Source organism: Equus asinus, chromosome 4 (genome assembly GCF_041296235.1).
Source record: "Equus asinus isolate D_3611 breed Donkey chromosome 4, EquAss-T2T_v2, whole genome shotgun sequence".
In the NCBI taxonomy this organism is placed as follows: Eukaryota; Metazoa; Chordata; class Mammalia; order Perissodactyla; family Equidae; genus Equus; species Equus asinus.
The window spans coordinates 45,574,853-45,601,790 of NC_091793.1; the positions used below are offsets into that span (position 1 = coordinate 45,574,853).

General features: G+C 37.5%; 1 protein-coding gene across 8 annotated transcripts in view; it reads left to right on the forward strand.

Moving 5' to 3' along the window:
• The window catches only part of RIC8B (RIC8 guanine nucleotide exchange factor B), a 105,279-nt gene that overhangs the window by 66,227 nt on the left and 12,114 nt on the right, over window positions 1-26,938 (forward strand). For 3 of the 8 annotated variants that reach the window (XR_011502687.1, XM_014865839.3, XM_044747112.2), the window contains exons 7-9: window positions 521-665; window positions 12,119-12,263; window positions 23,025-23,144. Coding sequence is in view for 5 of the 8 variants with exons in the window: in XM_014865839.3 (XP_014721325.1) it covers window positions 521-665; window positions 12,119-12,263; window positions 23,025-23,144 (410 nt within the window). In the remaining 3 variants the exon portion in view is untranslated. Of the gene's footprint in view, window positions 1-520; window positions 666-12,118; window positions 12,264-23,024; window positions 23,145-26,353; window positions 26,438-26,938 lie in introns of all 8 variants that reach the window. The other 5 variants (XR_011502686.1, XM_044747106.2, XR_011502688.1 and 2 more) reach the window with 3 other exon arrangements.

Here is a 26,938-nt window from a genome sequence, read left to right on the forward strand (position 1 = left end):
GCTAGCGCATAGGAAGTACTCAATAATTAATAGCCATTTTTTTATTGTAAAATAAAACAACTAGACAACATAAGTACAGATTTTTTTAGTAAATACTGAAAGTGCTGCAGGAATTAAAAGAGGGAGAAAATCAATATGAGTCAGGGTATTAAGGAAGTCTCCATGGAAGAAAGAGAAACTTCACCCAGACTTTAAAATGAATTTTGCTAGAGGCAAGCGGAGGCATTCCGGTTGCTGAGATGAGGGAAAACTCAGAAATGGATTTGAATATATCATGGTGGTATAGTGAAGAGATGTTTCTCTTCAAATGAAATTTCATTACAGTCATGAAATTATTTGAGGTTTGTTTTTTGTTGTTAGTTTTATTTTATTTGGAAGCAAACCTATTTATTTTTTTAAATGTTTTTTCCACTCATAAAACTGAGCTCAGTTGACATTCAAGACTGACCAGTTGTGTGGTACCACTCTTGCTTTCTCTAGTACTTATGACTTATGATGGTTTCTGCATTTGTGCCATTAGGTTTTACCACCATTGAGGGATGTGACAAATCGACCTGAAGTTGGCTCAACTGTGCGAAATAAGCTGGTGCGCCTCATGACACATGTTGACCTTGGAGTCAAGCAAATTGCTGCTGAATTCCTTTTTGTCCTTTGCAAAGAGAGAGGTAGGTTAAACTCTCTTTGCCCTCTAATTTTTTATCTTTCTGGGGGAATTTGAGAAATCTTTTTGTTAGTAGTGCCCATCTCATTCTACTCTTTTCAGAGAGTTTTCTCTTTATCTGTTCTATTAGAGGGCTTGAGGAGATATTAAAAATTAATAATTTAAAAACGCTTTCTGTACGCTTCTGAATTCATTGAGACATGGGGACAGAAATATTACCAAACACACTCACATTTAAACTTTGCCTCTGTTTCCTTAACCCAGACTTCTTAATCTTGATGAGTCAGGACCTGGAGCCATTATGAAAAACCTCTCTAAGTAATTCAAGTGCTACTATTTTGATAACCATGCAAAGACCCGGGTTAGTTCCCCTTTAATTCCTCTCAGAATTAAAGCTATAGGAGTTTTGGTTTTTTCATTAAGTTCTTTAATCAATTGTTATTGAATGTGAGCTATATAATATATTGGATGGAAGTACAAAAATATCTAAGAAATACCCCTTACCCTTGAGATAAGGGTAAGATAGAGATAGTGACAAATTAAAAAGTAACTACTACAATATAATAAATAATACTCTGTAAGTATATAAAGTGATTGTCTTCTGAGATACGTCCAACAATTAAAAATATTTCCTAAAATTGTATGGGTTATTTTTGCTTGGCAAAAGGCAAGTTCTCCAAACAACGAACTTTTACTAAGTTATTCAGATATTCCTACCTATTTCTTTCTTCATCTCCTACTTTATAAATGTGCTAGTATAAAAGTCCCATCTAAGCAGATTTTATATTCTACTTTTTTAAAGTGCCCCAGTTTTGTGAAATAGATAATTTGGAGGTAGAAAACTTCACTCACTTCCTCAAAATCTTAAGTCAGTTGAATTCTTTTTTCCCCCCAGCTTTATTTAGGTGTAATTGATGAATAAAATTGTATATATTTAAAGTATACAAAATGATGATTTTGTATACATATACATTGTGAAATGATTACTACAATCAGGTTAATTAATAGATCCACCACCTCACATAGTTACCCTTTTTTTTGTAGTGAGAATACTTAAGATCTACTCTCAGCAAATTTCAAGTGTACACTACAGTATTATTAACTATAGTCACCATGCTGTACATTAGATCCCCAAAACTTAGTCATCTCATAGCTGAAGGCTTATATCCTTTGACCAGCATCTCCCCATTTCCCCCACCCCCTAACCCCTGGTAAGCACCATTCTACCCTCTGTTTCTATGCATTTGAATTTTTGGGAGGCTTCCACATAGAAGTGAGATCATACAGTATTTGCCTTTGTCTGGCTTATTCATGTTGTCGCAAAGCAGGATTTCCTTCTTGTCATGGCTGAAATTATAAAATATATATATAATATTCCATTATATACCACATCTCCTTTATCCCTTCATCTGTCAGTGGACAGTTAGCTTGTTTCCATATCTTGGCTATTGTGAATAATGCTGCAATGAACATGGGAGTGCAAGCATCTTTTGGGGGTACTGATCTCTTTTCCTTGGGATATACCCAGAAGTGGGATTACTGGATCATATGGTAGTTCTATTTTTAATTTTTGAGGAACCTCCATAACTGTTTTCCGTAGTGGCTACACCAATTTACATTCCCATCCACAGTGTACCAAGCTTCCCTTTTAACCACATCCTTGCTAACACTTATTATGTCTTGTCTTTTTGCCATCCTAACAGGAGTGAGGTGATCTCTCATTGTAGTTTTGATTTGCATGTCCCTGATGATTAGTGGTGTTGGACACCTTTTCCTATATCTGCTAGCCATTTGTATGTCTTCTGTGAAAAAATGTCTATTCAGGTCCTTTGCCCATTTTTTAATTGAATTATTTGCTTTTTTGCTCTTGAGTTGTATCCATTGAATTCTTAAACTTCATTTCTGACTGATTAATCTAACCACTTCAGTTTCTAAGATGGTATATTAGCAACATAATTTGATCAATATCATAACAATGATAATAAACATAGCTATTATGTATTGAGATATCATGTGCCAGACATTTATGCATAATTTCATTTAATTCTCATAAGGACTCTGTAAGCTAAATATTATTGTTATTATTTTAGTATCATAAATGTGGCAACCTGGCACTTGAGAGCCTTTCAGTAATTTATCCAAGGTCGCACTGTTGCTTAAGGCTGAAGCCCAAATTTGAGGCCTGTCTGTCCATTCTGCCAGATTTCCTCTCATAATAATCTCGACTACTATCATAGACTAGTTTATTTAACATCCGCTCTTTTAAACACTTCAATTCTTTCATGACTTTTAAAAAAGATTGATTTAGCATCTTGGAATTAAGTGACTGGTATAGTGTCTTGTATATAGTAATCTGTAAATACTGGCTGAATTGAATCAATTTTTCTGAAATCAGAAATTAGCTGTTTTTTTAAAGTGTAATTATGTATGTATATACATAAATCTAAACCACACATATGTGTATCTATTCATTAAAAAAGATTTACCAAAATATTATCCAGTTACCTCTGAGTAGTAGGATGACTGGTGATTTTGTTTTTAGTTTCTCTGTATTTTATAATTTTTCTGCACTGAGTATGCATTTCTTGGGTATTTTGTAAAAAGTGTTTAAAAGAGGAAAAATAAAGTTTATTTCTTCTATAATTTCATATCTAAGTATATAAGTTAACGTATCTAAATATAACCACCTTACTAATAAGTTTAGTGAGTGTCATAGCAAATATGGTATATACATTTATAAATGAATTTGTTAATTGTTTTTCATTTGAAACGGTTAGCTTTATCTCTATTGGACCCATTATTTGAGGTTTCATAGTCCTAACTTTGAGCCCAAAGCCAACTCATGTTAACAAAATTGTATCTTTTTCATTTGACCTGTAACAATTCTATATGTACTCATCTGCTTTTCCTTCCAATTTGATGTTAAGTTTAGTAGATGTATTCTTCTGGATAAAAATTTACTCATTCATCAAATACTTTTTGAGCTAGACCCTAGGAATACAGAGGTATACAAGATAAACAAGATCTCTGCCCTCATATTATTTGCTTTCTTATCAGGGGTCACAAACTCAAATGCCTACAAGTGCCAAGAAGGTAATGAAAGTAAGTCAAATGCACTGGACATAAGATGATAAATGAAAACTGAGACTTGGCTCATTGTTGGGGAGACAGTGGGTTGGGAATGGAGGAGCAAGGGGACTGGAAAGAGGACATTGCTGCTATCTAGCTCTAGCTGATTGTTACTATAAAGGCATATGTGGCCACTGTTAGCAAATCTTTCATATTTTTTAGGAAAAGCCAGGACTCTGGATTTTCACATAAAATCTCCCAGTTTTTAAACGCTGTCAACGAATTCTAATTTAAAACCTTCTGGCAGAAAAAAAGTATTTGTAGTCCACATTCAACTTGTAAGTCAATTTTTGGAGTTTGGGTTGGATTTCGAGGCAGACTATATCAAAATCAAATAAATTTCAAATAATTTATCAGAGTGGCTGAACTTTTCTCTTAAGGATGTTCAAAGCTAGGTTTGAATGTACCTGATCAAAGGTCAGACCACTAAGTAGAGACAGCAAGCAGCAATCAATTTGGGTTAGGACCACAGAGACTAGATTAAGAAGGAAAATTAAAAATGGGGCGAGATACAAAGGGCAAAATTTTATGGAATACTTGGCACAGAAAGAGCCATCCAAGTGTCTTAAATACCCATCTGTGCCAGGCTAAACGGTATCTCCAGCTGATAGTGCCTCACAAGTTAACTTGTGCCACCAACTTGTTTTGTTGAGCTCTGACAAAACTAAACTTATTATCTGCTCTGCAAATTGTGTACATTCTACAGGGGGCCCAAAGATAGGCCTTACATAGTTTAATAAAAGAAAATAATTTGTAAAACAACCCGCTGCCAGGGTATAAAATCAATTTGCATAAATCAGTAGCATTTCTATACTCCAGTAATGAGCCAACAGAAAAAGAACTCAAGAATACAATACCATTCACAATCGCAACAAAAAGAATAAAATACCTTGGGGTAAACTTAACTAAGGAAGTGAAGGACCTAGATAATGAAAATTACAAGGCCTTTCTGAGAGAATTGGATGACGACATAAGGAGATGGAAAGACATTCCATGTACGTGGATTGGAAGAATAAACATAGTTAAAATGTCCATTCTACCTAAAGCAATCTACAGATTCAACGCCATCCCAATCAGAATCCCAATGACATTCTTTACAGAATTAGAACAAAGAATCCTAAAATTCATATGGGACAACAAAAGACCCCGAATTGCTAAAGCAATCCTGAGAAAAAAGAACAAAACGGGAGGCATCACAATCCCTGACTTCAAAACATACTACAAAGCTACAGTAATCAAAACAGCATGGTACTGGTACAAAAACAGGTGCACAGATCAATGGAACAAAATTGAAAGCCCAGAAATAAAACCACACATCTATGGACAGCTTATCTTTGACAAAGGAGCTGAGGGCATACAATGGAGAAAAGAAAGTCTTTTCAACAAATGGTGCTGGGAAAACTGGAAAGCCACATGTAAAAGAATGAAAATTGACCATTCTTTTTCACCATTCACCAAAATAAACTCAAAATGGATTAAAGACCTAAAGGTGAGTCCTGAAACCATAAGGCTTCTGGAAGAAAACGTAGGCAGTACACTCTTTGACATCAGTATTAAAAGGATCTTTTCGGACACCATCTCTTCTCAGAGAAGGGAAACAACAGAAAGAATAAACAAATGGGACTTCATCAGATTAAAGAGCTTCTTCAAGGCAAATGAAAACAGGATTGAAACAAAAAAACAACCCACTAACTGGGAAAAAATACTTGCAAGTCATATATCTGACAAAGGCTTAATATCCTTAATATATAAAGAACTCTCGCAACTCAACCACAAAACATCAAACAACCCAGTCAAAAATGGGCTGGAGAGATGGACAGACATTTCTCCAAAGAAGATATACTGATGGCCAATAGGCACATGAAAAGATGCTCATCATCGCTGATCATCAGGGAAATGCAAATCAAAACTACACTAAGATATCACCTTACACCCATTAGAATTACAAAAATATCTAAAACTAATAGCAACAAATGTTGGAGAGGTTGTGGAGAAAAAGGAACCCTAATACACTGCTGGTGGGAATGCAAACTGGTGCAGCCACTATGGAAAACAGTATGGAGATTCCTCAAAAAACTAAAAATAGAACTACCATACGATCCAGCCATCCCACTACTGGGTATTTATCCAAAGAGCCTGAAGTTAGCAATCCCAAAAGTCCTGTGCACCCCAATGTTTATTCCAGCACTGTTTACAATAGCCAAGACGTGGAAGCAACCTAAGTGCCCATCAACAGACGAATGGATAAAGAAGATGTGGTACATATATACAATGGAATACTACTCAGCTGCAAAACAGAACAAAATCATTCCATTTGCAATAACATGGATGGACCTTGAGAGAATTATGTTAAGTGAAATAAGCCAGCGAGAGAAAGATAATCTGTGTATGACTCCACTCATATGAGGAATTTAATACTATGGACCAAGAACAGTTTAGTGGATACCAGGGGAAAGGTGGGGTGGGGGGTGGGCACAAAGGGTGAAGTGGTGCACCTACAACATGACTGACAACATTAATGTACAATTGAAATTTCACAAGATTGTAACCTATCAATAACTCAATTAAAAAAAAAAAGGAAAAAAAAAAAAACAACAACCCGCTGCCTTTGTGAGGGGTTTCCCCCCTTTTAACACATTCATTAATTTCCAGTACATGCTAGGCATTATGACAAGGACTGAATTGCAGAGATAAATAAGGCTTGAACTTCTTCAGCACGTAGCCCCAGCCCCACACCTATAAACTTACTTTTGTCTCCTTTATTTCAGTCTCAGAGGAATAGGTGTTTGTTTAGCTCAGAGCTGAAGTCTCCCTTTCCTGTTGATCTTTTCTCTTCCTGTCTTCTCAGGAAGCCTTGTTACCTTCTATTCCTTTGTTTTTTAGCTCTCCCTATGTGGTTCCCTTAACCTATATACATCTTAATGTCACTGTCCTTCACATCTTAGCATCTTGAAAGACTAACATGTTTTTCTCTTTAGTCTCCTTACTACCCACTCAGGCTTCAGCTTGCTGCAAGTCAGGCTTTCTAACACCATTCCCTGCCCCTCAGACTCCACTGAAAATGCTCTCAGTAAGGTCACAAATTAATTTTCAAAAGCAATGGATATTTTTAACCTTTATCTTACTATGTTTCTCATAACAGTTGACACCGTTGAGCACTCTCTTTGTTTCTGTGCTTCCACACACTCCTAGATTTCCTTTAAGCTGTTCTTTTCAGTCTCCTTTGCTAATTACTCTCTTTGTCCACATTTAATTGCTGGTGTTCCCTAGAGCTCTCTTCTGGCCCCTGTTCTCACTTTACATTGCTCCCTGGGTGATCTCATCTTATTCCTTGGCTTCTGCTTCAGCCTGTTTGCTGGGGTTTCCCAAATCTGTGTATGTCTCAAACTATTAAAATAGTTATAGCTCTCTGCTTCTGGCCAGGTTTTCTTCTGTCTTCCACGTGGCTAGCAGAAGGATTGCTCTACAATACAAATATAATCTTGTCATTCTCCCTTATATGACTCCCTGTCACCTGCTTGGTAAAATCCAAATTTACCTCCATGGCCTATCTCTGTAGTATATTCTAAATCCACTATACACTCTCTACTTAATCATACTAAATTTTTTATTCTTGCCTGATTATACTCTACTGTTTCTTGGCATATATCCATGGCTTGGCAGATGCTGTTCCTCTTACATAGAATGCCTTTCTCCATCTTTGTTAGCATGGTGAGCTTTATTTATCCTTGAAGATCAGCTTTAGCATCATCTCTGTGAAGATTTCTCTGATCATCCAAGGCAGAGTTAATCATTATCTGCCTTGTACCATTTTTACTTATTTCTGTTTTTAATACTTCTGACATTTGCTATGTTGTAACTCTTTATTTGTCAAACTTGCATTATAGACATTGAGTTTTCATTAAATCAGAGATTGTGTCTTCTTCATCTTTGGATCCCCAGTGTTTAACGAAGAACCTTATAGATAGTAGATGCCCCCATAAATGTTTAATGAAAGAGCAAATATTTGTGCTATGAGTTCACTGTGGTAAATACACTGTCTTGTGGATTTCTCCATATCAAGTAATAATATCAGTACACTGTTGTAACACCATAAGAGAGGAATGTGCCAGGTAGTCTGGTGACCTGGAAGAGGGAAGGATTGGGTGGTGTGGAAAAGGTCAGAAAAAGTCTTCACAGAGAAATGGGAAACAGCCTTGGTATGTACAGAAAAGAAACTAGTTCAAGGTATGAGGAATCCCCAGTGTGCAGGAGTAATAGGAGATGACTTTGGAAAAGAAGGCAGAGGCCACAAAATGAAGAACACTTTACGCCCTACTTTAGAACTTGAGCTTTAGCCTATAGGGGAGATAGTAAAGGTTTTATCCAGGAAGGTGATAACATATTTTTGCTTTTCAAAGATAGGCAGTTGTGTGGAACAAGGAATGAAGGAGTGTGAGAATGGAAATAGAGAGACTAGTTAGAAGAAGCTACTAGTATAGGATTTCTAAATAGTATTTGACTAGAAGGAAAAGAATTATAAATCCTTCTCTGTGTAACAGAGAAGGGGGAATGGTCTCTGGGTAGACCTGGCTCTGCTGTTCTCTCTCTTTGGTAAAAGAGCAAAACCTCTTTTTTGTTCTCATGGTAGAGTGTGATAAACCCCCATTTGTGTCAGCAGTTAATACCATTACTCCTAGTGCAGTTCTCACGTGGTGTGCGGCGGTGGCTGCGTTCCTCTGTTGATAGCGCCCTCTAGCATCTTGGTAAAACAGCAATAAAATATTTCTTGCAACTTTCTGACTGAATGCTGATTTGTTTCATTTCTACAGCAGTTTCACCTAACTGTATGGATGATTACTATGACCAAAAAACAGATATATTTGTCTCTTTTTTTTTCCCCGAGGACCAACTGAAGAATCTTTGCAGCTCACCTTAACATCCAAGTCGAATCCATTTTTCTTTTACTACTTTCCCAATTCAAATAGGATGTTAAACGGTGTATTTGAAAATAAACTAAAAAGGATCTAGAAACACTCTACCAAATACAGTGCACTCTGGTATCCCTGGGTTCTGCATCTGCAGATTCAACCAACTGCAGAGTGAAAGGCCTACATGGTTGCGTCATGGTTTTGAGCACATACAGACTTGTTTTTCTTGTCATTATTCCCTAAACTATATAGCAACTATGTACATAGCATTTGCATTGTATTAGTAATCTAGAGATGATTTAAAGTATATGGGAGGATGTACATAGGTTATATGCAAATACTACACCATTTTATATAAGGGACTTGAGCTTATATAGGATTTTGGTATCCACACGCATTCCTGGAACCAATCCCCTGGGGATACTGAGGGACTACTGTAATGTCAATCAGAACTTTACAAAGAAAATGCTTCTCACTGTGAGAATTTTGTAATCCGTTTGTCTCTGCTCCCCCAAGCCCCAATTTTAAGTATTTTAGTGTTAATAGAAGTTCATTTGACTTTAGAACTACTGGTTATATAGCCTTATAGAAGGTAAGGTGTGTCTTAATCTTTGTAACCCAAACTGTCACAGAGTTGACACAATGTTTCTTCCAGTAAATGAACAGTAAGCTTTATTTACTTATTTATTTTAAAGATTGGCAACAGATGTTAGCTTGGCACACCTAAGCTAACATCTGTTGCCAATCTTCTTTGGTTTTTTTCTTCTGCTTCTCACCGAAGCCCCCCAGTACATAGTTGTATATTACAGTTGTGACCCTGCTGATTGTGCTGTGTGGGATGCCGCCTCAGCATGGCCTGATGTGTGGTTCCATGTCTACGCCCAGGATCCGACCCAGCGAAACTCTGGGCTGCCAAAGCGGAGCACACGAACTTAACCACTCGGCCACCGGCCAACCCCAGTAAACTTTATTTTTATAAAAATGTTAGGGATTTTGCTATTAACTAGCTTCAAGGAGGATTTTCTGCATAAGAAAGCAGGTTATTTAGTGTTCCATTTACTTCTTTCTAACCTGTTTTGATCTTTCATGAATTCTGCATTCTTTTTTCTTTTAATTTTTTTTTTGTGAGAAAGATTGGCCCTGAGCTAACATCTGTTGCCAGTCTTCCTCTATTTTGTTTGTGGGACACCTCCACAGCATGGCTTGATGAGCAGTGTATAGGTTTGCATCTGGGATCCGAACCGTGAACCCCGGGCTGCCAAAGCAGAGCATGCAAACTTAACCACTATGCCACTGGGCCAGCCCCAAACTCTCCATTGTTAAGCTGTTTTAATCTTTAGCCATTGTAGGTTATTTACATTTTATGTCTTTTTTTATTATTTTTTGTTTTTAAGTATATTCTTTTAAACCATTTATTCATATCATCTCAATTTAGATTTTAACAATTTCAATGAATATTTCTTTTCTGGAACCACCAAACATCCTTATTTGTTAAAAAATAAACCTCATCAAAAATGCTTACAATGAGAGTATCAGTGCCATGTGGGAAGATCCTTCAGCCTCAGTGACTTTGTGTCTGACCATGTCATTAAAGTCATGTCTGAATTCGATGAATATTAATGATACCTGTATACACTGGATATTCACTTCCTACCCATTAAGAATTCATTATTTCTCTAAACCACTGCATCTTGCAGAGGCACTGATGGCAAGAGGGAGCATATCAGATTTATTCAGAGGGCTTTCAAATTATTCCACCATCATCCCTCATTAAATTCTAATATGGTTCTATCCAGTATCCACTTAGAATTAATACCAAAGAGGCTACAGTTACCAATAGGTTTTAAGGTAGAAAATGGTTGAAAGCGACAAGTATAAACTTTATTTAATCTACTTATATTATTAATCCATGTTTCCTTTTGCACAAATTTCACCAGTGTGCTGTATCCTTTGAAAGCAAGACTACATTTTATTTGTCCCCAAACTACCTATTTTCAATGTCAGAGGAGGTACCCTCTTGTTGAAGTATTTGAAAATTTAATGGACAACTCTGTCCTGGACTGTTTGTCCTCTCCATGCCCTTCAGGAGCAGATTCTGACCCTATATCTCCCTTTTCCTTACCCACGCATTTCCCTATCCACTGCCCCTGTCAGCTCCCCAAAGTTATTTTAATTGCCCTCCTCTGAAACTTCTCTAGCTTTATTTTGTCTTCTTTGAGTAAGTGATCTGAATTACAATTATAATTCAGATGTAGATTTTACTAGGGCTTTATACATGGATGAGACAGTGTTATGTTTTGTTTCCTACAGTTGTCTTTAGGATGACATTTTATTGAAAGCCTTAAATAAATTTTACCAATTTTTACCTTTTGATTGAATATTCTAGTGTTCACTTTGAAATTGTACCTGAAGAAAAGAGAGTGCTCCTAAATAAAGCTGCTAATAATTGCTTAGTATCTTCCTTAAAGTTGCTTAGAAATCATCACAAAAAAATAATTTCTACAATTCAGGGCTTCCCTGCAAAAGTTTATGTGTCTGCTCACCTTAGAGATATCACCTTACACTGATGACAAGGTAATACCTACCGAGGACCTGCACCAAATTCTGCACTGGGCTTTTTTTTTTTTTTTTGGTTGACTAAGATAAGTCTAAAATGATCATTTTACCAAGGAAAAAAAAGAATGAGTGTTTACTTCGTGCCAGATACTTTTCTAAGCACTTTGCATGTATTTATCTGTGAGGTAGATATTACTATTCCAATTCTCCAGATTAGAAAATTGGGGTACAGACCTAAAAACTAACTTACCCAAGGCCAACCATCTAGGCATTGGTAGAGCCTCCAGCCAGTCTAATTCCTGGGCCTGCCTTCTCGGTGGGTGTCATGTACTTACATATTGTTGCTGACTTTTTTGAAAAAGCAGTAACTTAGCCTATCCTATTTGCTAATATCTTCAAGTTTTCTTATTTCCTATACTCTTTCTCTCCAATTCCTATAAAGGGTATGAAAAAGATTTTATGTTATGTGCTATATTGGTAAAAACCCAATTTGGCTTTCATTAACACCAGCTTCTAATCATCATTTCTCTAAAACTGGATAAAGAGATAAGATTTGTGAACAGAAACTTACAGCATCACCCTTTCCAGGGCCCAGTGGTTAGAGGCCCCACTCCTCCCACACAGTATATTCAAAACAGCTCCATTTGAATTTCTGATACCTGAAAAAAGGTTTTTGGCCCTCAAAGCATGTAGGAGAATTTGTAGGTAATTCAGTGTAACCACTACCACGCTTTGGAAACCTCTCAAGTTTTATGATTTACTGCCGCAGCGTATATCTCCAACCTCCCTGTGTTGGTGAGTAGTTGGTGACAATACTGCGCACCCAAGGATTCCTGTCTAAAAACCTATTCTGTTTTTGCAGTGGATAGCCTGCTGAAATACACTGGCTATGGGAATGCTGCAGGACTGTTGGCGGCCAGGGGCCTCTTGGCTGGAGGAAGAGGAGATAATTGGTACTCAGAGGACGAGGACACAGACACTGAAGAATACAAAAATGCAAAACCAAAGTATAGTATCAAGTTTCTTTTCACCTAACTATGTCTTTGCCTTTGAGTTGGTTATTTGCCCTTTCACTTCGTTTGTCTTTCACTTCCAAGCATTTCTTTTCTTTTGTGGATTTGGAAGCTTTCCATTTAATAGTGTTTTTAGAGGCAGTTTCATAGCTAGTGGGCTTAGAGAGTGACTTCAAGTGATTGAGGAAGGATAATACCGCAAGAAGTGTTCTGCTGCGTGATATTTTCAACATGCTCATTATCCTCTCCCAAGCATTAAGAGAGAGGGTGTTTTTAGAGATCTACTGTCATATACTTTAAAAGTATTGTTGCTTACTTTTTGCTTTCTTTTCCATAGGTTGAAATTTGTAAGGTATAACAGGACCAAGTGTTTAAATATCTTTCTCAGAAATCTAAATGTAGGTTCCATACATTCTGATCTTCCCTCTTACACAGAAACCCTGAGGACTCAATAGAATAAAGCAGCGAGGCACATCACTAGCGAAAGGAAGGAAGTCTGGCTCCACAGTAAATTTTAATCAGACACTTAGGGAATCATCTTTTCCCAGATGCATTAGTGCACTGAACAGGCAAACCAGAAACTCTAGCAAGTCTTCCCTGAGTCAGTGCTTACAAATCAAAGACACTAATTCTTCTCTTATCCCAAAACAAACCACCTCTACTTCTTTCTATTCCCTCCCCATCCTTTTTGTCCCCCTCTCAACCCTCATTTTAAGTAAATTTTTTAGTTTCCACTTATTAGGAGTTATTTGAACTCAGTTTTCTGAATGTTAAAAGAGCACGCCCTTTCCTTGTGGCTTATCAATGATGTTGACATGCTGTCTCCTACTGGCAGTCTTCTGAGTGTGATGTGAATCATGTAGTAGTTGATCAAAAAAATAAAATCATTATCTGCAAAATTAGGCCTCTTTTTTTATGTGTAGATTGTGTCTTGTGGACATGGAAGTAATGATTTGTCAGAAAGTAAAAGAAAAGATCATTCCGTAATCAGACAGGACTTATATGGCCTGTATTCTTGGTAAATCAGGTCCGAGTAGGTAGTGTTACTTACAGCATCCCCAGTGTTACAGCCTCAGCAGGATTTTATAGAGTATGTCCTAGAAAAAAAGACTTTTGGGGAAAAAAGCTAGCAGTGACTCTAAGCAGTAAATTCTTAAGACTGTCACCATTTAGATGTTATAAATTGGGCATCTCTATCAAGTATTTGAAGCTAAGTTAGAGGACTCATACTTTAATCTTTCCCTAATTATAGAAATCATCATTCTTAGTCTTGCTAGCTCTTGATTTTTCCATTCCATAAACTATATTTCCATATCAGTTTAATATTTTATATCTCTCCATTTGAGACTTGAAAATATGCCACTTGAGAAGTCTTATTTTTAAATGAAGGTAGAAATAATATTAGGCATTCATTGTGTCCCAGAGTATGTAGACACAGTCAACTAAGATAGAAAACTCTTAGGTACTCGAGGATGGTTGATATTGTTGCATCCCAATGTGTATTGTTGATTTTCTTTGGTAGATGACTTCTATAAAGGTAACAGTCACTTATCTAGCAAACACCAGTATGTTACTATATCAAGAAAGAGCTCAGAGAAAATGCAAGAACATTGAGCCTCTCTCAATAGTTTGGGAAATAGAAATGTGTTACATTATGGCAATGATGTTAGATTTCAGGAGAGCACCTTTTGTTTAAATCAAGGACTATGATGTTGATATTGTTATTGTCTTGGCTCTCTGTCATAGGAAGATTCTATATGGAGGCCTTAACATTCCTAACTGGAATCTTCTTCAGCCTTTGGACCTGGCCTATACTGTTCATAGGAATGGTGTGTGAGTGTGGTCAGAACAGTGACCATTATGAGATCTTGTTGTATTTCTTAAACATTGCTCATTACAGGTATAAGCATGCGTTCTTCACGTAGCATCACACTTTCCCCGTTCAGATAGATTAGCATCTTTTTTTCTTACATCTTCCCTCTTTCAAGTGAAACAGTGTAGTGGGATGTTTAATTTGTTAATTTAAAATGCTGATTCAAATGGTCCCTGTAGAAGTGGTGGTGAATAAAGTACTTTGGAAGCGAGACAATCCTTTGTGCTCTGGGGAGTGATCCACAGAGCTCGAACAACTTTTTCCCTAAAAATTGTTATGAAAACTTTTTACCAATCTGGTCAAGCTTGTGAAGTCAGCCTCTGAAAGGATTGCTTACCTCACCAATCAGTGTTCCCAAGATCACAGTCCGCTTTTTTTGTGATGCATTTATTTACAACAGTTGCTAGTGTTGGCAGAAGCAGAGAAATTGCCCTTGATCCAGTTGGCCCTAGTCCCATTGTCAAAAATGTAAGTGGACTTTGAATAACGCACCAAGGTAACCTGTAATCCTTTAGTGGAATCTGAAACCAAGAATTGTATGGAGCTTACACGTGGGCTATGAGAGACAGTTAATATCACAACAATGCTTTTTGTGTCAAAATAAATTTATTTAATGGACTGGAAATGGCTTTCTGCAATTAGCAAACTTAGACAAACTACACTCATAGAATTACATGCCACACAGGTTTTTGGTGTACATCTAGCCATGTTTGTTAAAAGTTTTCAGATAAACTTTGGTCCTGTATCAAAAAGAAACCAAATCTCTAAATTCTAAATTTTATACCCGTTTGTTTTATGCTTCTGAGCACGGAGACCCCTTGACTGTTTAGGTGGTATAATACAACTGACTAATACGATTTGTACATCATTCCAAACATCAATTGAAAGATGTGTACCTAATGACATTTGTCTCCTTTTAGATCAGTAGCATTACGCTGGATATATAGGAGCCTACTGGTCCAAAGAGGTGTCTGTAAAGGGCTGCTGTATAGAGGGGCAGAGGAGGGGATGGCCAAAGTGGGCAGAACTCTAGGATACCTCCTTAGATTCCTAATACCCCACACTAGTTCATAATCACATCCAGAAGCTTTAAACCTTTGTACCAAGCAACTCAGGGGAGTTTCCTTCTGGACTATATTTCTCTCAGCAGTAGCTGTGGCAGCAGCTGTATAGATAGTTGCTTTAGCACAAGGCAAGGGACTTTGTCTTTTATCAAGGTTTTGTTATGCTGCTTTAAGTCCCATTATAATTGTCTTTACATATCAGGGCTATACAAATGAAAAGATAGCTTTGTTTTTAATATTGCTTGAAGTAAATGAACCAGAAACCAGAACTTGAAGATTTTTCTCTTTGCCTAGTTTGAGCTTTGTTGTTATATTTATGTATAATAGGATTTAACTAGCAACTGGGAACTGGAATTTATTTACTATAAGCAGTCATAAAACACAATCTAAATTCAGATCTTGCAAAGACCAGAATCGAACATGAAATCATTGCCACTTCTGCCATGTACACTGGTTCCAAAAGTTAACCAGCCTTTGTGATATTTGCAGTCATACCAGTTTTGCCCTTTCAAAACTGAGTCTCCTAATTTTTCTTTTGTATTACAATTTGAGTAAACGGCTAGCAAAAGGCCAGATCTGTTAGCTGATCTACTGTGTTGAGCTTTTCTCCAGGTTTCACTTCCTATAGATTCACAACATAGTTTTCTATATCATTTATGTCAAGAATATCACTCTTAATCCAACAGCCTAACACAGGAAACAGGAAACATTTAAAAAGCAATATAATTTTAAAAAGGCATTTTGGAACTTTTTAAATTGCCTAAGTGCAACTTGGTATTCATGTATGTATGTGTATTCAGTATGTATATTTGTATGGCTGATACATGATAGACACTTAATAAATATTTGATTTGATAAATGAATAAACAAATGACTACAACATTATCCTAGTTCTTTACATTGCTAATAGAATGTAAAAACTTGGATTAAGATGTTTCATAATTTACCCTCTTTCTTTAATGTAGAATCAGTGTTACATTTACATGATAATTCTCAAATTACTTGAGGCATTTTCAGCCTCGGTCTCCATTAACTGGTGTCTCTTCAAAACGTCTTATATCTGAATTTACCTATAGCAAACTCCAGAAAACACCTAGTTGTTGCATGGCTTCTTTAGTTAATGAAGATTACACATGCAGCTCCATAGCGATGATTTAACTGAATCATCCAAGGCCTTCTGGCTTATTTCTTAGCAAGTGGCTCACTTATGCCAATAATAATAGCTGCTATTGGGGCCGAGTGGTTAAGTTCGCGCGCTCCGCTGCGGCGGCCCAGGGTTTGGATCCTGGGCGCGGACATGGCACCGCTCATCAGGCCACGTTGAGGCAGCGTCCCACATCCCACAACTAGAAGGACTGGCAACTAAGATATACAACTGTGTACAGGGGGGGTTTGGGGAGATAAAGCAGAAAAAAAAAATAATAATAGCTGCTATTTATTGAGTGTCTAATATGTGCCAGGTACTTGTTCTAAGAACTTTCCTGATATTATCTCATTTAATCTTCACGGCAACCCTTTGGGATAGGGTTATCCCCATCTTACAGACGAGGAAACCAAAGCTCAGTGACATCAAGTAACTTGTCCAGGGCACACAGTTCATGAGCGGTCAGGTGGCCTGACTCCAGAGCCTGTTTTTTTTGAGAATTTTGTTGTTGCTTTGCCTAAAACAAATTTTATTGTGGTTTTCCCTTGCCTTATTATTTTGGGGGTAAAATATTTATAACGTAAAATAGACAATTTTAAGTGTACAGATCTGTGGCATTACATATATTTACATTGTTGAGCAACCATCACACCATTCCTCTCCAGAACTTTTTCATCTTCCCCCACTGAAACTGTATTCATTCCCCTCTCCCCACAGCCCTTGGTAACCACCATTCTACTTTGTGTCTCTATGAATTTGACTAGGAACCTCATATAAATGGAATTTAAGTACCTCCTATAAGTAAAATCATATACAGTATTCTTTTGTGCCTGGCTAATTTCACGGAGAATGTCTTTAAGATTCATCCATATTATAGCATATGTCAAAATTGCCTTCCTTTTTAAGGCTGAATAATATTCCCTTGTATGTATATACCACATTTTGTGTATCCACTCATTCCTCAACTGACACTTAGGTTTATTTCCACCTTTTGGCAGTTGTGAATAATGCTGCTGTGAACATAGGTATACAAATATCTATTCAAGTCTCTGTTTTCACTTCTTTTGGGTATATAATCAGAATTGGAATTGCTGGATCATATGGTAGTTTGTTTAATTTTTTTAGGAACTCCATCCCATTTTACATTGCCACCAGCATTGCACAAGGTTTCAGTTTCTCCACAGCCTTGTCAATACTTATTTTCTGTGTTTTTTTTTTAATATAATAGCCATCCTAGCAGATGTGAAGTCAGCACTTATGTTTTGACTGCTACTATATTGTTCCTCAAAGCCAGTCAAAGGGAGAGATGTATGCCCTTTAAGTAGTTTTCTCTGTTCTTAGAGCATCTGTTATCTTTCTTTCATGTAACCAAAATAGAAAATAAGAGAAAGAAAATGTATTTTTATAAACCCTAACATCCCTGAAAGCATGAAAGTTCTATTCAGTTCATTTTAATTCACATAAATCTGTCAGGTAATTCTGTCTCTACCTTCATAATACATTCAGAATCTAGTCACTCCTTACTGCCATCACTGCTACCAGTCTAGTCCAATCTAAAATTTTGTCTCTCACCAGGATCATTTTAAATAGCCTTCTAACTGGTCTTGTTACTTCTACCTTTGTCCCTCTTCAGTCTGTTCTCAACACAGCAGCCAGCATGATCCTTATAAAATATAAGTCAGACAATATCACTGCTCGGAGCTCTGCAATGGCTAAAAACCAAGTCCTCACAGGAATGTACTTGCACCCTTTCTCCTTGTGCTCTCATCACACTGGTCTCTTCACTGGTTGTCATGCTCCAAACACACTCCTGCCTGGGGCCTTTGCATTGACTCTTCCTTCTGCCTGGAATGCCTGTTCTCCAAACAGCTACATCTTACTCCCTCACCTCCTTCAAGTTGAATATCATCTTCTTAGGGAAGCCTGTTCTGTCCCCTTATTAAAAATAGCAGTGCTCCTACCTTCACCCCTTCACCTTGCACTTCCTTATATTGCTTTTCTTCTTAGCACTTATCGCCTTCTAACATACCCTATAATTTACTAATTCATTTAGTCTGTTTTCCCCACTAGAAGATAAGCTTCATAAGGCAAGAAATTTTTGTGTGTTTTCATTCATTGAGATGTCCCCAGAATAGTGCCTGGCACACAGTAGGCACTCAGTAAATTTTGGTTGAATAAATTAATTTTTTGAGTTGTTGAATAAATTTGAGTCAGTCAGCCCTTTCTGAGTGTTAGGCTTCCAAGGCGATTGAGGTTCCTGCCCTTATCACGCTCTATATCTAGTTGGGGAGTGGGAGCCAGGGAATGGAGTTCAAGAACATCAGGATATGGCCAATTTCCACTCTGTTCTTTTTATTGTTTTGTTGGGGGGCAAATATTCTCGGGAGTTTTTCCTGGAGAGACATTTCTAGCTTCATTAACATATAATGTCTCCTTTCCCACCTCACCTGCCCTCTTCTTCCCTGGTCTGGACTCAGGAATACCAAATACCGTGTCCTGAAAACCCTGATGCCTTTCCTAGAGGTTGCAAATTGTCAGCCACAGGCTAGATTTAGCCCACAAGTAGGTTCTGCTTGACTTGCCTGATGTTACATTGGGTTGTTTGGTTTTATGTTTTTATTTTTTGTTTTACATAGTGCTTAAAATAATTTAATTACTTGTCAAAATTTAGAATTCAGCTATCGCAAAAGAAAATTTGGATTTCTAACTTCTTTTGAGACAGTGGAAGTTCTGGTAACATTAGGCCTGCGGTCTCACATGGCAGCCAGTGGATGGAGTTGAGTGGTCATAGTTCCCCTCATACCAGGCCTAAGCTCCTTGGGTTTGACAGCATGTCCTTTTCGTTCTTCTTACTGCCTCGCCCCTGCAGGCTTTGACTCGGTAGCGCCTTCTTTAACCAGAATGCTTTGGGTAAAATTTAATCTACACTTTTAGAGATTGAAGTTAACTTTCATATAGCTCAGGGCTCTTTTTTGTTAAGTGACCTAGTGCTGTTGACATTGGCCTGATGTAACAATTTGAAGAAAGAGCAAAAGTCTGGAAATTTCTCTCAGCTTTTATGCATTCATTTGCTCCTACCTTTTTAGTATGTCTCAATGTCTTCATCTCCAGGCTCATAGCTGCTGTCAGATCATATAATGGCCTTATGCAATACAGAATTCTCGATGCAATACCACAGATAGGAGTTTAGGTACTTCTTGTCACCTAATTGGAAGACAAGATTGGAGTGCGGGGAAGATGTGGGAAGGGAACAGAGACAAGGTAGGAAAAATCATAGTAAATATAAAATTACCCAATAAAATATCCACCATAATTAGTGTACTTAAAGCATCTTAAGACTCAGAGTCTTGGAAAAAATAAAACTGACCCCAGAATTTCAGTGTTAAGACCATGAAACCTGGAAGGTTAAGTCTCAGACTATACCTTTTGAGGTTATAAAAGTGGCAAGTGTTTGTTCAACCAAAAATAATTTTATGAAACCTCACATCATTTTGTTAGGGTGACTATCATTTGTTTTCTCTTCCTCTCTGAGTAGTAAACTGCATGAGACTGGTTTGAAGTGGGGAGTAGGAGGGGAGAGAGCATCTAGGTCTGCTTCCTGCCCCCAGCATATTAACGTTTTCCCATAAGAGAGTGGCATAGTTCAGTGCCCCAATTTGTGTTTTCTGTGGTGGTGTTTACATTCTGAGTACAGGGGGAGGGAGAGATGACTTTTTAAAGGAAAAAAAAAAAATGAAACCTGAATCCCTGGAGTGACACTGGGGGGGTGGAATGTTTTCCTGTATGGGCAATGGATGGTAAGTTCTTACTCTGTACGAATGAATTTCTGGCTGCTGCTTTTATGCTCAGTAAGCAAAGGATTTTGTGACTTTAATAGCTAATTTCAGAGCAAGCTGTTAAGTCATTTTTAGTAGCAGAGGACTTGAGGTCAGTTATGGAAGATGGACATCATTTACACCAAGCCCTTATAAAGAACCAAGAAAAGAATTAAATGTGCCCTGATTCAGGAATTCATGTCCTGACTTTGTATGCTGCGGTATCCATAATATCACAGAGCTCACCAGTGTGTCCTCCTGACACATTTTTTTCTTTCCTTAAGGCACATGATGGCTTGTGCTAGTGTCATTATATTCTAAAACAGTCTGTGGATCTGATTTTTTAAATCACCCCTTCATTGAACTTGAAGAGAGCAGTTTTTTCTCAAGAGGCAAATGAGCATGATCTACATAATTAATACATCTACCTTCCTTATATTTTCCTCTGAGGCCTGATTTCCTTTGTCTGCTTGGGGAGTGGTATGTGCCTGTAATATAAGTACCTTTACTTATTTATAAGACTAGTTGTTTTTCCAATTTAGCAGGCAGAAGAGAAACTAGTAAAAACATGTCCCATTGTTACATGCCTAAACAAATAATAGATGAGCGGTGGACTTACATTTTCAGTATGGCATCTGGATACATCTTAAAACTCCGTAGTTCTCAGAAGCCTTGTCTGGGTCCTCTTTTGTGACTTTTGGGAAATATGATGACCCCAATTCAGCATTTTTGTTAATGGCCACTAACTAGAGGCCTTTTCTCTTTTTTTATGAGTACTGAAAAAAAGGAGAAGGAATAGTAGCACATAATGAGTGTCTGAAGTAGGCACTCTAGCCCAGTGGTTTTAACCTCATGGTGTATCAGAATCACCAGGAAAACAAAAAAATACTTACAGATTTAGTTGGCCTCAGGTGAGGCCCAAGCCTTTTCTTTAAAGTTTCCTAAGTATTTCTAATGTACAGCCAAGGCTAACAATCACTGATAGCCTGAGGGTTTTCAGGCTGTTGCCCGGAGTTCCTGAAAGTGCCTTCAGGGCCACCTTAAGAGGAAACAAATGAGTGTGGACAAATCGAAGGGGTTTAGGCCCCAACTCTCCTTGGCCATCCCTATCCCCTCTTCTGCCTAAGCAGTTCCACTTTTGTCTATTTTATATATCAGCTTTCTGTGTAGATTTCATTTGTTTAAAAAGTGGGGAAGGGAGTCCTTCTGCTTTAAAAAAGTTTTTTAACCATGGCTCTAGACATAGGTCTTAACGCAAGAATGGGAAAACAGATGTTTTAGATCTGGTTTTTGAGGATGGTGAGCACTGAGTCCTTCCACAACAATCCATATGCCATGTAGCCTCTGAGGAATGTAAAAAAAGAAAAGGAAATCTTTTAATAATAGATAATAGTACCTAGTGACAAAGCTCTTACTCCAAATGAGAAAAGCCCTGGTCATTAAAGAAAGTTAACTTGCCCAAGTAAAAGTCTAAAGCAGGGAGGGCTTGTAAGCTAGCTGCCAGAGGACCTAATTGGTCACATTGTCTTTGTTTTGGCTGGCATGATATTTTTCTCTAGCACTGTTCTCCAGTTTACCCTAGTCCCCAACACTCCTCATTGTTTATACTTGACCAATTCATTCATTTGCTTATCCTGAAGTCTTGGCCCCTGAAAGCATTTGTGTTTGTAGACCCTAGAAAGCAATTTATTAGCAATTTGCTGTTTTCAGGGATATTTCATTTGATCATTAAAAACAAACTGACTGTACTTCAAGGGGCCGGCCCCATGGTGTAGTGGTTAAGTCTGGCGTACTCCACTTTGGCAGCCCAGGATCACAGGTTCAGATCCCAGGCATGGACCCACTCCACTCGTCAGCCATGCTGTGGTGGTGACCCACATACAAAATAAAGGAAGATTGGCACAGATATTAGCTCAGGGCTAATCCTCCTCCAGCAAAAAAAAAAAAAAAGGGAAGATTGGCAGTAGATGTTAGTTCCAAGCAAAAAAGAAAACCCAACTGTCTGTACTTGGCTGGTACAAAATGCTATAACCTCCTGTCTGCTTCTCCAGAAAGATGTTTAACTATAGATATTTAGCAGCTATTGAAAGAATTATCTTTTATTTCACGTCCTCAAAAAAAAAAATTAGTGTGGCTTTTTTTCTAAGGGGATAGCTTGTTTGGTATTAGAACTTCATACAAAGTTTATGGAATGTATTCATTTTAAGTACTTTATTAAATCTATTTCCAAAAAGCCAGATGATACACCTGTCACTTGGTAGGCTAGATTTCATTCCTCCTTTTATCTAGGTCAGATCAAATCAAATTAAAATTGTTCCTCTGCTTTATCTTTTATTATTTAAACACTCATTGCCTTCTGTGGTCTCACTAATGGACTAATTTCCTGAAATTATAAATTGGCATGCTTTCATTTTCAGACTCCAGCCTCTCTGTCATCATTTTTCAATTTTTTTGACATATTTGCTTTATGCTGTATCACAAAATGGATTTCTCCTTCTCTGAAATCATTTGCCCCCTTCTAATTAATGAATAAGCTGTGCATCCACGGATATTTATCCTAACGGCACCAATCAAATTTCACATTTTTAAAAAGCAGCACCTTTTTTATTTAAAAAAAAAGTTGGCAAGTTAGTTTTACTTTTTTAAAAACAATAGCTATCACTCATTTTCCAAAGCAAATTAATAGGAAAAGTCAATTTTTAAAGAATTCCTATAGCAGTTCTATACCATAAAATTGCTATTATTGCCAATTTTTTGGCTATTATACTCTTTCTTATTATAATTTACAACTTGGACCAGAAAAGTATAGAAAGAGCATAATTTTAAAACATACAGCATAACTTTTTTTTCTTTTTGTAGCATTAATCTTATCACTGGTCATTTAGAGGAACCAATGCCAAACCCCATAGATGAAATGACAGAAGAACAAAAAGAATATGAAGCCATGAAACTTGTCAACATGCTTGATAAACTTTCCAGGTATTGTATTCCCATCCATTTTTTGCTTGGTTTCAAAAATGTTCTATTTCTTTGTCTCTCTCACTGAGAGTTACCATAGAACAGCAACTCTGGAAATCCATGTTGCTCGGAACAGGGTGGCTCAGGCAGCGGTAGTTCCGATCTCTGTTGGCTCCCATGGTTTTCTAGATGTGCCGCTTCTGGATGTGCATTCCTAAACATTTAAACTCTCAAGGCTAGGATAGTAACTACTAGATCACTGTGACATTTAACCAACTAACCTCCCTGTCTTCAAAAAGATGCTGTGAGCTAGGTTCAATGATTTTGCTGCTGCTTGTATTTTTTGTTTTAGTCTGTTTTGGTTTTTGTTCCAAATCATGATGCTTTTTTTCCCTTCATTTTTGGTGTGCAAGTTTGCAATTCTGTCTTTTTGGTTTGCTGCTGAAAACAAGAATTCTAAAATGTCATGCACCCAACAGGAAAAAGTGAAGAGGAATAGCTCAAATGAAGGATTTCCCGAAAGCAGGCGCTTGTATTAATTAGGGGTTCTAAAAACAATTTCCCCTCCCCTTCTTATTTCACACTTCCTTCCCCTCCAAAAATAGCCAGTTTTGAAAATAATTAAATATATACTAATCAGCAACTAGTCATCTTGGAGGAGTTACTAGAAAATATTAATTCCTTTCACACTTGCCTGAAGTGCTCTATTTTCCAGTCATACATTGAGTCACTATCTCCTTTAAGCCATCTTGAGTGAGTGCTTCTGTGTGTTGGTGGCAGCTGCCACTTAAAGATGAATTTCTTCTGGTCATCTCTTTTTTCACAGCTATGTATAGGCTAGCATCCCTCAGTCAAGAGAAGTAGCAACTGGAATGGGAAAGCCAGGAAACCAACCCTTGAGGGGAAAGATGTGACAAAGAAACAAGCAGAGGCTAAGAGCACAGCAAGAAGCTTAGAGTAGAAATGTTCAAAAACAAGAGGCTGACATGGGCAGTGTGACAAGTATGGGTATTTAGACACTTTGCAGAGTCTGAACTTTTTTCAAATGATGCTGGTAATGTGGTAGAAGTTATATAGAAGTAAGTAGCTTCATCATCTACAAAGCTAGTATGACTAGAATTTATGACTTCCAGCTAGTCTTTTTAACTTTTCATCCTTTCCCAAGAAGGTTAGAATTTACAGCTAACTAATTATGCTAAAGACATTTGTTATCTGTTTGCAAATGACGTTCTCCATACCTTTGTATAGAACAGACATGTTCCTTCCCTGAAGGAAGTTGCAAAAAGAGAAAATACTGATAGGGCAAACCTATAGGAGGCAAAATAGCAAGTTCTGAATGAATATATAAAAATAAGATCTGTGCTTGGCTACTTCCAAAAGGATCTGATGTAACTAATACAACACAGTATAAGTATAACAGGTATAAGTATAACAGGATGAGAACCAACAGAAGCTGGTAGAAGCTGGAAAGGGAGTGTTAACAAGGACCTGAGTGGAGCATATTAGTGTGTTAGGACAGTAAAACAGTTCAGTTGCATAAATTTCATTTTCATAAATTTCATTTCAATAATATGAGTTCTTAGAAGATACCACAGATGCTATTCAACTGGCTCATATACCCTGGATAAATAAACTCCAAGACAGGAAAGTAGGAGATGGGGGAAAGAACTGCCTACGGTAATGTGGCATAATCTAGGTACTTGACTTACTGAAAGAGACAAGACCACTTCATAAGGCATCCATGTAACAGGGTCAGAAAACGGTGCTCACTCCTTCTCCTCTTAATCTCTGGGGAATCCACATATTCTCAAAGCTGCCAACAAATAAATACACAAGCGTCAAGTGGGAACTACCCAAGCTTCCAATTGATTTAATCTATGCCTCAAAGAAGATATGTACTTACCCAACAAATGTCCAACTCAATCAAGAAGGTGATACTGATTTTTACATGTATAAAGCAGAGCAAATATGTCTTGTGGTAACTTTGATGGTACCAATTTTGCTATTAAAATTGAAGCTAAAGACAACTTTGATAGCAGTCCTAAATCACATAGACTTTTTGCATGGTGTGGTGGGTTTTTTACATGGTCTGCCTTTGTATGCTTTCTAACATTTGCTCTCACTAATAACAATGACAAAACTCTATGAAGATCAGCAGTGGGCATTCCAAAGCAGGAATGCAAAGAATGAAGCCATTCTTTATGCATCTTACATGTTTGTCTTAAGTTTCTTCTCTCTTTTCACTGTTGTTTTTTGGTTTTTGGTTTTTGTTTTTTTGAGGTAAAAAAGTGCCATAAAACCAAAGTAAACTAAATTCAGTACAATTCAGGGAACATTTATTAAGCAGCTATTCTGTGCAAGGCACTAGGCTAGGAAGATAAAGGAAATTCAGAGGTCAATGTGACAGTCTGCTTTTGGAAAACTCACATTCTAGTGGAGGAGTGGCTGTAATCTATTCTAGAATATAAGGTAGAAGGAAATAATGACAAAATAAGGTCTATGTTGAACTGTAAGCACCCAGGAAAAGGAGCAGTTCATTCTGTCTGGATGAATCAGGGACTGTTTCATAGGGAAGGTGGCATTTATGCTGATCCTTGAAGTTTAAGAGGTATTTAATAGACAAATGGAAAAATGACCATTCATTCCAGGTAGAGGGAAATTTACTTTATTAAGATAAATTTTTGGCATTCACATACTACATCTTTCTTCCAAAGAGCTCAGGTTGTTTTATCATTATTTGATTAATACAATGTTATGAGATTTATCATTGGAGCAAGGCCCAAAGATTTGCCCTGAACATTTCCAAGCTAATAACTGGTGATAATCCATTCCTTTAACAGTTTACAGAACACTTTCACATACATTCTCTTTCTAGCTTCATAATAAAGTGAGACTAGGAACTTCATTTTCCAGACCTCAAGACTTTTGCTCTGTCCACTGTGCTACTGTGTCTGTCTGGGTCAGTGTTTGCCAGAACACTTCCTAATCATCCTCTTCAGCATTGTGCTACTGGTTAGTTCCCTCAGCTGTCACTCTGAGGACGTTCTACATCCCACCAAGTCTCTATTGTGTTAAGAGTGTACTGTAGCTTTGTCTGATTAAACTTTCCTTTTCAAGAATGAAATTATTTTCTCCTGGGCCTGAATTGAAAGGCATGTGAGTAAAGGATAGGGTTGGAGGTGACGTGGCCAGTGAATGGACACTAGACACTTCCTTTTTTCCATCCATAGGAGAGCAGATGTGAAGGACCTGTACCAGGATGGTGGTTAGCAACAGTGGCCCGTGCCAAAGCACTTACCAAAGTGATGACTAAGGTTGGTCATGCCGAGTACTGTTACTGAGCCTGGTGTAGGGTATAGATGTTATTCACTACCATAAACTGTAAAACCACCAATGCAAAAATTAAAATTACATTTCCATTTTGCCTCCATGCTGGACATAGGCACTGCCTCAAGGAGCTCACCACCTTAGCAGCTGTATCTCAGCTAGATTCCCAAGGACACTGGAGAGATTGGTGCTCAAACATTTTCTTCCCATTGAATACCAACTGACTTAGTAGTATTCTAAGTGATTTTTTTTCGTATAAGGATTGTATTTGTGACAGATGTAGATAAGGAGATTGGCAGTGGATTTGGAAGTCTCTCTTAAGAATAATCTGAACCCTATACATCCCATCATGTCTAGCTAGTACAGTGCCTTGTTACCCTCTGGTTTCCCCAGTGTGTGATGATGAAATAATGAACACAGCTGATCCCCAAATCTGAAGATCAATTTTTTGCTCCATAAAATGGCCTACATGGTTTAAGACTTTAAAA